Source organism: Mirounga angustirostris, unplaced genomic scaffold (assembly GCF_029215605.1).
Source record: "Mirounga angustirostris isolate CCGP_5_RB_7025 unplaced genomic scaffold, mMirAng1.0.hap1 SCAF_1, whole genome shotgun sequence".
In the NCBI taxonomy this organism is placed as follows: Eukaryota; Metazoa; Chordata; class Mammalia; order Carnivora; family Phocidae; genus Mirounga; species Mirounga angustirostris.
In genome coordinates this window covers 150009453-150021570 of record NW_026991709.1, presented here as the reverse complement: position 1 = coordinate 150021570, position 12118 = coordinate 150009453, and the positions used below count along the sequence as shown (strand labels likewise).

The 12118-nt window shown below is 50.6% G+C and overlaps 1 protein-coding gene across 3 annotated transcripts in view; it reads left to right on the top strand.

Moving 5' to 3' along the window:
* Positions 1 to 4630: 4630 nt before the first annotated feature.
* ITGA9 (integrin subunit alpha 9) overlaps positions 4631 to 12118 on the top strand; it is a 344586-nt gene continuing 337098 nt past the window's right edge. For 2 of the 3 annotated variants that reach the window (XM_045904051.3, XM_054504511.2), the window contains exon 1: positions 4631 to 5071. In XM_045904051.3, coding sequence (XP_045760007.1) covers positions 4887 to 5071 — 185 coding nt within the window. In that variant the 5' untranslated portion in view covers positions 4631 to 4886. The remainder of the gene's footprint in view (positions 5072 to 12118) is intronic. The other variant, XM_045904049.3, reaches the window with a different exon arrangement.

Genomic DNA, 12118 nt, shown 5'->3' with positions numbered 1-12118 from the left:
ACCTTCCGGGGATAAAGATGTGAACATATTTGGGGGGGCATTCTGCCAACCACAGGGCTCTCAGAACCTCTGAAGCTACCTGTAGAGCTGTGTGGACCCTAGGTTAGGGGCATCTGTTCTGGGAACTGTTCATTCTAGTGTTGAGTTAGCTACAAATAACCAAATCCTCAAAAGCAGTAGCTCCTATGAATTGGTGTTTAATTTTTCTTATATAATAAGAAGTCCTGAGGAAGGCAGCCCAGGTCAAGGGCGGCAGCTGGAGGATGCTGGCACTGAGGTCTCTGTGATCTGGTCTTCACTTTGAGGTAGCTCTCAAGATGGCCTCTGCATCTCCAGCCATGACCTCTGTCTGTGATGCAGGCAAGAGAGGGGAGGACATAGGGCGAAAGCCACAGGCCATCTGAGTTGGCTCCCCTTTAAAAAACCTTTCCAGAAGCCCCACCCCCCACAGTGTACATTTATATCTCATTGGCCAGATGCTGTTACATGGCTTCCCCTTCTGCAAGAGAGATTGGGAAACATAGTTTCATTTACTTATTTTTTTAAGGTAGATACATTAATGCTCTAATAATTCCAAGCTCTGTAAGTTAGGAAAATGGGAAGTATAGATACTGGAAACTTACTAGCAATCAATGGAAACTTGGGTTTTCTTTCCTGAAAGTAGAATGGATCATTTTTTACCCTCACAACCAAAACTCAGAGAAAGTTAAAACTCTCCTTCAGAGTCTCTTCCAAAGGGTTTTATCTATTTATCTTAAAGATTTTATTTATTTATTCGAGAAAGAGAGAGTACGTTAGAGTGGAGGGAGGGGCACAGAGAGAGGGAGAGTGAGAGAAGCAGACTCCCTAGAGCATGAAGTTCAATGCAGGGCTTGACGGGGATTTGATCTCAGGACGCTGAGATCATGACCTGAGCTGAAATCAAGAGTCGATGCTCAACTGACTGAGCCATCCAAGTGTCCCAACTTAGGGCTTACTCTTTTTACTCAGCTTGCTTTTCTTCAAGCAGTTCATTCTTTCAACAATGTTTAAGCATCTGCCTATTTCTGGCACTGAGCTGGGCCTTGAGGATACAAAGATAATTAAGATATTCTTTTTTTATGTAGAGAATCTTACATTCTAGAAGGAATGTGATTAAAATATAAGTGTTGAGATACAGGCATGTGAACACTGCTGTAGGAGCTCAGAGGAGAAAGGGGCAGAGGGAGTGTCACATAAAGGGTGAGGCTGGGCCAGAATATTAGGATAGGTGAGATTTTGCCATTTGGATAAGAGGGTGGGACATTTCAGGAAGAAAGTACAACCTTGGAGAAGGCACAGATGTCTGAAAACCCCTGCTGGATGCGTTTAGGGAACAGACAGAAGTTGAGTGTCAATGCTTTGGAAGGTTCATGGCAGTGAGGCAGAAAGGCGGCACAGGATGGGGCTGGAAATAAGGGTAGAGACCCCGTACCCTGCTTTCAGTCTTGCTAAGGAGCTCTGGCTCCAACCTGTAGGAGTGGGGAGGCAACAGGAGGTTTCAAACCATTTTCTAGTTTCTGTTGTGGAAAGGTAAAAAGAAGAGAGCACAGGTAGGGAAACCACAATAGTGTGGTCAAACTTCATTGGCAATAAAAGAGCCAATTCAGTATGAATCTTAAATTTGTATCTAAAACGAGCCCTAAGTTATGTGAGAAAAAACTAAGACCGAACTAAATTAGAAATAGTCAAATTCACCATTGTAGGTGGAAATTTTAATTTATCTCCTTGAGTCACTTATAGGATAAGCAAACAAAATATCAATAAGGATGTATAAATTTTGAGCCACATGATTCATAAACATGACCTAATTGACATATATAGAATGATAGTTCTAACAATGTGTTCTACATTCTTTTTTTTAAGACTTTATTTTTAAGTAATCTCCATACCCAATATGGGACTCGATCTAACAACTCTGAGAGCAAGAGTCTCATGCTCCACTGAGCCAGCCAGGTGCCCCTACATTTTTTTTTTCAAATGCACATGAAAAATTCACCAAAATTGACCGCATGCTGGGTCATAAATCATATCTCAATGAATTTCAAAGGATTGAAAACATACGGAGTATGTACTATGACCATAATGGAATTAAGAAATCAGTAACAAGGGGTGCCTGGGTGGCTCAGTCAGTTAAGTGCCTGACTCATGATTTTGGCTCAGGTCATGATTTCAGGGTTGTGGGATTGAGTCCTGAGTGGGGCTCCTCGCTTAATGGGGAGTCTGCTTGAGATTCTCTCCCTCTCCCTGTCTCCCCCACCCCCACATGCACACGCTCTCTCTCAAATAAATAAATAAATAAATAAATAAATAAATAAATAAATCTTTGAAAAATAAAAAAGAAATCAATAACAAAAAGATAGAAAATCTCCCACAACTTGGAAATTAAGGAATACATTTTCCATGGACCAAGGAGAACTCAACTGCAATTAGAAAATATTCTGGGGGCATCTGGGTGGCTCAGTCGGTTAAGTGTCCAACTTTTGATTTTGGCTCAGGTCATGAGTGGCTCAGTCAGTTAAGCATCTGCCTTAGGTCGTGATCCCAGCATCCTGGGATAGAGTCCCACATCAGGCTCCTTGCTCAGCAGGGAGTCTGCTTCTCCCTCTCCTTCTGCCCCTCTCTGTTGCTCATGATCTCTCTCGTGTGTGCATGCACTCTCTCTTTCTCTCTCTCAAATAAATAAATTAAATCTTTTAAAAAAATTGGTAACTCCTACCAAGACAGATAAAAACACAAGTTACCTGTAACAGGCATGAAAATGGGGACATCACGACAGATCTTACAGTTCTGTAATAATTATATAATTATAGTTCTATAATATTATACTTATTATATAATAATTGGGGCCCTTGGGACCATAGGTCTATTCTGATATGTGTGTAAGCAGCTGGGAGCAGATGGTTAAGGAGGCAGAGCTCTCACTTTGTTTTCCCTGGGGAGCCTGTATTGTAACTTAGGGCTGGTTTTGGAACATGGGTTCATGCAACAACTAGATAGTAGGTTCTGCTTCTAATGGCTTGCAGGGTATAGTTGCTTGAGGAAAATAAAGGTGTGTCAATATTGATATAGTATTGATGTGGTATGATTCTCTAACTTTAGCATGCATCAGAATCAGATTGTTAAATACAGTCCTTTGCTAAATGGGCAAAGGACTTGAACAGACATTTCTTCATAAGATGCACAAATGGCCAATGTGCTCAACATCACTAATCATTAGGGAAATGCAAATCAAAGCCACAGTGAGATACCACCCATTATAATGGTTACTACATATATATCTCTCAAAAAAACCCCACAAAAAACAAAAAAACACCCAGAAAATAACAAGTGTTAAAAGCATGTAAGGAAGTTAGACTTTTGTGCACTGTTTGTGGGATGTAAAATGATGCAGCTATTGTGGAAAACATTATGGCGGTTCCTCAAAAAAATTAAACACAGAACTACCACATGTCCAGGAATCCTACTTTGGGGCATATACTCTAAACACCTGAAGGCAGTTATCTCCAAAAGATAACTGTACTCATACATCCATAGCAGTATTATTCACCTATTCACAGTAGCCAAAAGGTGAAACCAACCCAAGTGTCCATCAAGGGATCAATAGATAAAGAAAACATATATATATACACAGTATTATTCAGCCTTAAAAAGGAAGGAAGTACTGATACCTTTTACAACATAAATGAACCTTGAGGATATTACGCTAAGTGGAATAAGTCAGACACATATGATTCCACTCACGGAGTACTTAGAGTAGTCCAATTCATAGAAAGTAGAATGGTGGTTGTCAAGGACTGGGGGAGGGGAGGAATGGGGAGTTATTGTTTAATGGATATAGAGTTCGGTTTTGCAAGACAGAAAAGTTCTAGAGATGGGTGGTGGTGGCTGCACAACAATGCAAATGTACTTAATACCACTAAACTGTACACTTAAAGATGGTAAGTTTTATATTATGTGTATTTTATCACAATTACACCCGTCTCCCCATGTCCAGCTGGACCCCAACCCTCAGAGCTTCTGATTCATCAGGTCTGGAGTGGAACCGATTGGTGTGCATTTCTTACGGGTTCCCAGGTGATGTGGATGCTGCTGGTGCAGAGACCACACTAAGGGATCAACGGTGTAGGAGACCAGGTGAGCGGAATAGGGAAGGGTGCTCGGTTCACTCCCGCGTGGATCTGGTTGTTAGTAACAACCTCAGGTGGCATTGGTTGAGCGCTTCTTCTCCCCTGCGTTGTCTCACAGCACGGGCAAGGGGCAGCAGATGGGCAGAGCTAGAATATAAACGCAATCCTTAACCCGGCTTCCTTTGGTCCTTGGTGTGGGTGTGAGACCAAGAGGGAACGGGATACCCCGCGACCCCCGCAGGGCGGGCGAGCACGCAGCTGCGGGGAGGATTAGGGAAGCCTGTCCCGGCCTGGGGGCCCAGGGCTCGGTGGGAGGTGCTGCAGCCCTGGGCCCCCGGGCGGGTCGCCCACTCCATCCGGCCGCTGGCGCCGTCCCGGGTGCGGGCTCGCGGCCGGCAGAGGGCGCCGGCGCGCCGTCCCACCGCTCGCCTCTGGGCCGCCCACCCCGCGGGCGCGCCTCTCCGCAGTCCAGCACCGCCCGGCCCGGGACCGCTCGCTCCGAGCGCGCAGACCTCTCGGCCGGACTGAGGACGCCGCCCGCTCCGGGCCGCCCCTGCGCTCGCTTTCGGCGCCCGCTCGGCCTACCGCCCCCGGGCCGGCGCCGCTTCCCGCCAGCGTCGGAGCGCAGAGCTCCCGCCTCCGGGAGCCTCCCGGCCGTCGGCGGACCCCGCGGCCCCGGCGCCCGCGCGCTCGGCGCCCTGCTCGCGGGGCACAGCGGAGGGCGGCGGCCGGCTGGGGATGGGCGGCCCGGCGGCGCGGAGGGGCGCCGGGGGGCTCCGCGCGCTGCTCCTAGCGCTGGTGGCCGCGGGGACCCCCGCGGGCGCCTACAACCTCGATCCGCAGCGCCCCGTGCGCTTCCAGGGGCCCGCCGGTTCCTTCTTCGGCTACGCGGTGCTGGAGCACTTCCACGACAACACGCGCTGGTGAGTGGCCCCGCGCCCCCGCGACCCCGGCCGGGCCGCCGCCCCTGCCCGCGCCTCGGCCCCCCGCCCGCCGCCGCTGCCTTTTCCGGCCGCCTCCACGCCGCCGTCCCGAGGGGGAGATTGCAAGGTCTCGGCGACGCGCAGCTCAGCCGCAGACGACAGGCGGGCAGGACGCCGGCCGCCGGTCTCTCGTCCCGCCGACGTTGCGGTGGGCGCCTGGGGTTGGAGGCGGCCGGGCCGGCGCTTCCCCGAGGTGCCAGCCCGGCGTGCGGGGGGAGAGCCCCGAGAGCGGTCCCCTCGGCCTCCCAGCCCGACGAGCCTTAGCTCTCTCGGTCGCTAAGAAACTTGGCTCCTCTGCCCCCGAGGGGCCTCCGCCGAATGCCCCAGGGCCCAAAGAGACCGGGCACTCGAGATGCAGACTCCTCGGTGTCGGGGAGCTCTTGGTGACACCCCACCCAGCGCTCCCCGGCTTCAAGCCACTCTGGTGCGTGGCGCCGAGGAAGTGCAGTGACCCCGGGACGTCAGGGGACAGGCTGTGTGTGTAGGGGAGGAGTGGGGCTCCCCAGAGGTGAGTGTCTGGCAGCCCGAGGGGCACATTACTGTCCAGAGGCTCCCTCCTTCGGGGCACACTGCGGTCCAGAGGCCCCCTCCTTCCTTACTAGACCTTCTGAGGAAGTGAGCAGAGAGGGTCCAGGATGCTGGAAAGGAGGATGGTCCAGGACCCTGAGTGATAAGGCTGGTGGGTGACCTCTGGGGCAGCCTGGGCCTCATTTCACATGGGTCCTCTGACCCGGAGACAAGCACCTGAAGTTTTAGGAGAGGGATGTGGTTCTGTAGAGGTCAAGGAGTCTGGTTGCTCCCTGAGAGTCCCAAAGGGTGGGAGCGCTCCCCATAAGTGCCATCGGCTAAGAGGTACAGTGCTTGAGTGCTTAGCCCCTGAGGAGAAGCTTTGAGATGGGGTTGGTCCTTCTTTGACCCTTTCCCTGGACAATTGGGAATCCCACAGCACACGAGGGTCACCTCTTCATCAGAGCGTTAGGCCATGGACAGTTCCCCTATTCAAGGTCATGGCCCAGTGGGCCCCTGGGTGACAACTAGTCTGGAGTTGGTTTTATTGTGTGGTCACCAGTGTGAGTATCCTTAGGGGATGCAGGTTAGGAAGGCGAGGTCAGTAATGTGTGCTCTCAGCATGCGGCTCTGAGGGACAGTCTCTGCTCTGAAGCGGACAGAGGCTGACCGAAGAGTGGGTTTGAAGATCTGTCCTGAGGCATTTCTGGAAGGGGGTGGGGAGGGGGGGGAGATGGGACTCTGTGACCGGCCAGCCCGTTAACAATCATGTTTTTGAGGAGAACTGCCTTCAAGACAACCAAGTCCTGTGTAGCCCCTGTCCAGTTCCACATCTCCTTCCCTACCATTTACCCCAGTTGCTGAGTTTAAGGCCAGACTGTATTTTTCTGCATTGCCAAATCCCTTTTTTAAAGCAAAGCAGGCTGAACACCTTTTCCACGTCCTACACGCTCAGCGGGCTTTGGATTTGGTAGAGAATGCAGCAGGAGCAGTTGGAGAACGCATCCCAGAAGCCCCCGCTGGGCTCCTGGACTGTGACCTTGGCACAAAGTGTGTGGGGAGAGTGGTGAGGAATAGAAGGGCTTCTCTGGGCAGGGGACTCTAGAGAAAAGGGTAGGCAGTGGAGTTGGGACACTGTGTGGGATCTGTAACTGCACAGGCTTGTGCGCCTCTGGGCTCTTTGATGGCTCAGCTCAGGGGAGAAGGGCCAAGACCTGATCACCTGGATTTGGACCGGCCACAGGTCAAAGCTGCCCTAGGTGGGGAACAACGGTGGGGGGGGGGAGGGGAGAGGCAAGAGCGAGTCTGACATGGGAAAAAAGTTGAACCTGCTTTGCTTCAAAAAGGAGATGAGGAAAAACTGTGTGATTGGAATAGACTCGGCGATTGTAGGAAATGACAGACTGGCCTTCAACTTGGCACCCAGGGTATACGGCAGAGGGGGGGTGTGCAACTGGAAGGTAATGCCGATGCGTGGCCTTGGTGCCAGTGAAGATGTGGGGCAGATATTTCCGGGGTCCTAAGGAACCCATCAATAGCCAGGCTGCTGGTCTCAAAAGTACCCTGTCTGTGCCCGATATGAGCATATGAGCGTGCTGCTCTACCCACTGGGGGGATTGTCCCTATAGTTTTCCAGGTACTGACTAATCTTGACGGAAATCTTTTTAAAGCACATTTCCTTTTTCTTTTTTTGCCCCACATTGTGTTAATTTTTCATAGTTTTTGCTACGTCCCTGATATCTGTGCTTCTGGGGCTTTTTCCAAATATTTTCCTCCTTATCCTTTTCTCTCCTCTCCCTTCCCCCAAATATTCTTTGTCTTAGACCTTGAACATTATTCTCAGCTGATGATGCTGCACAGACTTTGTCAGCTGTGGCTCTTGAAGCAGTAGACTTCCAGCCTCCCCTCCTTTCTCTTTTCTTTCTCAAGACTAGACTTACCACGGAGCTAATGAAACTTCCACCAAAGGCCCCTAACTCACATGGTCCCCTAGCAAGAAGACCCTGTGCCTAATTTTATAGTCCTAATTTTGTATTTTCTTAAAGGTAGTCACCCTAAATTTACAAGATTCAGGCTCAGGGGAATCTGGATCGACCCTATGTCTCTATCTTAACTTTTAGCTCTGGGGTTGGTTGATTGACTTAGCGACTGATGGTCTCTTCCTATCAGGCAGTCCCAGGGCCCTGGATCTTTTAGCACCGCTTTGAGGGACATGTACGTTGTTTCCAATTATTCATGATTATAAGCAACAGCAGGGGTAAACATCCTTGTAACTAATGCCTTGCGGACATCCTTAATTATTTCCTTCGAGTAAATTCCTGGGCTTAGAATTGCTGGGTCAGAGAGGGAGATTTTGAGGCGTTTTCTATGCATTTTTAAAGTGCCAGTGAAGTTAAAGTGTGTACTTTAGAGAAATGCATTGATTCAGGCCCTGGAGTTTTGGAATGATTTGCTAAAGGACTGATCCAGTGCAGGAGAGGAGCTTAGCCATCTACATGAGGGGAACTTAAAAAGATCACAAATAGTCAAAATGGGTGTGGGAAGTAAGTGATAGACATGAAAAGGAAAAGTAATACATTGAAACTTTGAAAAGAAGGAAAATGCTAATTTAACCTTGTATCTGGTGTCTTTCTTAGGAAATTACTCTTTAGCTTCTTAATTCAGCATTAGTGGTTTAGTAAGTTGGCAGCCTGCTAATTAAACACCTTTTTACAGGTAGAAGGATTTGTTGTAGATATGGTAAGGAGCAAGAAGAATGTGCTAGAGGGGGCGGGGATAGAGCCCAAGCACCAGGGTCATTGTGGGCTCTGCCACCGAGGGTCGGTGGCATTAAGGCGGACGGACCCCAGATACACATCACAAAGCACGTGTGTGTGCTCTGCCAGGAGAGCTAGGATTTGTTCTCAAATCCCATAACCGAGCATACCTGTCAGTTCTTTTTTTTAAGCCAAAATTGTCACGGGTCAGAAAGTCCTAGATCCCTGCAAGAGCTGGGGGTGACCTTGCTTTTCTAAACCCTGAGGCTTGAACACAGCTTTTGCAGTCCTGTCGCATCAAGAGCAAGAGCCCAGACCCAGAACCTGGTCCCTCTCTTGCTGTAGGCAGTGTGAGTTGTCCCCATGGCCAGGTGGACCAGAATATCCTGGACAGTGTTACAGATGTCATTTGTCTCTGTTTGGATACAAACATGCACATGACTCAGTTTCCTCTTTTCCGACAGCACTCAGAGGGTGTCTGCCTGCCAGAGCTAGCTTCCTCTCCTGTACCTCTCTCCGCCACCCCTGCCCCCGGGTCGTCTTGCACCCTTTGAGCAACAGCAGTAGGTGCCAGGGAACATGGACAAAGCTGATTTCTGTCCCCTTTCCTTAGACGTGTACCGGTTCTTCAGCTGCAGGGCAGACAACTGTAACACCCTGTGATATAAATAAATGCAGCCCGGCTGGCGTCCAGCCCCCAAAGCGGGTTTCTTTCACACCCCTCCCCTCCCGTCCTTCCTCTCTGCCCCAGACGCCCTGGAGTCCGAGGTGATTGGGTGCATTGGCTTCCTTTCTGGCGACGTGCTTCCTGCCCCATCTCCCGGGACACATCAAGACGGCTGTGCTCAGGCACAGAGCAAGTGCTCGGAAATGGAAGACGTGCCTGCTTTCTGCTTTGTTAAGGCTGTCAGAGCATCGTTCAGTGAGGAATAGGAGGTAATTCAGAGCCAAGGAGAACATAACGTTCTCCATTTGCATTAAGGTTGAGAATTAAGAGAACAAGCTAGACAGTTCCGCACTGCCAACGCCGTTGCCATTAGCCAGACGGATGGCTATTTAAATACAAATTAATTACAACCAAATAAAATCAAGAATTCCGTTTCTCAGTCATACTAGCCACATTTCAAGTGCTCACCATCCACATGTGGCCAGTGGCTGTTGTATGGGACCGTACACAGAACACTTACCACGGAGAGTGTTGGAGAGGGCCGGTTTAGAGCGATGAATTAAATCTTAAAGGGCTAGACAAAGATCAGATGAGGATTGAAGAAAAAGGAAAAATCAACCCTTGGCATATTTGTGTATCAAAACAAGTGGGGGTACTTAAAGCGAGCTCAGGATTAATAGTGGACAGCCAGGGGGGCTGACTTCTTTGCCTTTTCCCTTGTCAGACACCGGAGTGCCTGCTCTGCTAAGGTGGAGGGATTCGGGAACGGAAACGTCACCTGCCATCCGATAAGTGAAAGGATGGTGTCCCGGGCAAAATCTAAGCTGTGGGCTCTGATGGGGGAGAGGCTTGTGCTTGGGCAGGCACTGATTGTTCAGAGGGGCAGAGCGGGGAGACGTCCGTGAAGGTAAAACCTCTAGAGGGGGGGGACCCTGGGATCATGGTCCCTGCTGTCCCCCACTACCCGTTTTTGTGAGGAGACATCCAGAAATGGCAGTGACCGCTCTCCTGACCTGCGCGGGGCATGTCTTTGCGGAGTTCTGGCCCATGCCAGGCCCTTGGGTAGGAGTGTGGCTCCCCTCCCCATCTGGATTTTCTGGAAGTCGCATTTTCAGACCTTATTCCTGGTTCTTACTGCCCTGCAGTAAGCTCTCAGGGAGGCATGGCGTGTGTGTGAGGCCCGAGTTCTAAGGGGTCCCAGAGAGTGTCTCTTGGGGTCTCCAAGGTTTTTCCCTGAGGAGCTGGAGAATCTGGCAAGGGTGCTGTTTCCTGAGCTAGTGCTGAAACCTGGCGGGGGCAGAGGCAGCTGTCTTGCCCGGGGGAGAAACTTCTGGGGCAAGAAGACTATTCTTCTCAGCCAGTCACTAACAGCTCTGGGTGTGAGGGTGTGAAGAGCTGGGCCCCAGCCAACTCTGACTCCCCATGGACTTGCTGCTGGTCCGGAAATGGTCTTTTTCTGATAACTCTTACTGTGATTTGTCTAGGGAAAATGTTGTTTTCACATGTATTAAAAGCAGCCACTGTGTTCTCAGAAATCAAGGGAGTAGGCTCTAACTTTAAGAAATAAAAATTGATAATCCCATCAGAGAGTATTTGCTGGGCATCTATCTATAAGAGGTCAAAGGCTTTCACAGGCATCCTAGTCTTTAGTTGAATCTTCGGGACAAGCTGGTGAGTGATTTGCAGTTTGCCAGTCAGAGAACTGAAGCTTAGTTACCTTGTCCAAAGCCTGCCCCAGTCTGGGCGATCAGTGCACATTGACTGGGGGCTTGCATCCGTGGGTGTCCTCTGGGAGCGGATGCTCAGGCAGAGATAGGAGTATGCCCCCCTTCGGGGGGCGGGTAGGGGCTATGAAAGAATGGGGGCAGGGAGCAGGACTGGCTAGGGACAGCCTCAGACTGTGCTGTAGATCTGATTAGGGTGTCTATCAACTCGACAGGGAACCCCCCTCCCCCCACCAAGATCATAATCGGTCATTGGCTGGGCCTGCCTGGGAGGAACATGGCCTCAGCTTGATTGCTGTGGCCATCCTGAAGGGGCTGCCGCTGGGGACTGTCAGCTGACCGCCCCCTTGCAGCTGAACGACATGAGGTGACGCAGGGGATGCACGCCTCCACGGCTGCCACGGAGCCCATCATTTGTGAGTTGCTGTTAGGAAGGTATGAGATGTGCTCCTCGGCCAGCCGTCCTGGATGGGGATTATCTGTGCCTTTGCTTATTACACTGGGTCAGCATGGGGAACATTAGGATTCTGACCTAAAGCAGACTCCAGAGCATTCTAGCTGCCGGCTGACTCCCAGGGTGCCTCTTCCTGATTTCAGGGATGTCGCAGGTGAAGGCTGGAGGAGGGAGAGAGCCCCCCCTTACCTTGAAGCATCGGGCAGCTGATGAGCTCCTGACCAGAGGGAGCAGTAGCCCCTCATTCCTGGTACCTTGTGAACCACAAACCATTAAGCCAAGTGGATTGGTGACCAACCAAAGCAGAAGAAAGTGTTTTATCATGACCTTTTTTTTTTTTTGAGGGAGCCTTAGAAAGTGAGAGTGAATCCAAGATTGGGAAAAATCTAGAGTCTTTGAAACCCAGGCTCACTGGGTCCCAGTTTCTGCTCTGTGGGAGAGCAGAAAGGTCTTCTGTTGTGAGTTTCAGTTCACAGCTGAGGCAACATGGTGGCGGCAGCCAGGCCCGTTGAGTACTTAGCATGTGTAGAGTACTGTTCTACATGCTTTAGATGCATCAGCTCATTTAATGTTCTTTGGTCTCAGCTGGTTGTCCCTCTAGCCCCATTCGCAAAGGGGAACACTGACCCACAGGGGCCTTGCTTGCCCAGGTCACATGGCCAAAGTGGCAGAGCTGGGGTGTGTGTCTTTGCCGCTCACAGAGTCAGGAGTCTGAACTTGGGGCTTCAAGGCATCCAGGCGTCTGTCTCATGAGGTTCTGTCCTGCCTGGCTGTGCTGGGAAAGTTTTGGAATTATTTTAGTGGTAGCTTCCCTGTGGGGGACTCATTACTCATTCAGGACCTACTGGCCCCCTGTGGGGGGAAACTGGGGTTCTGCTT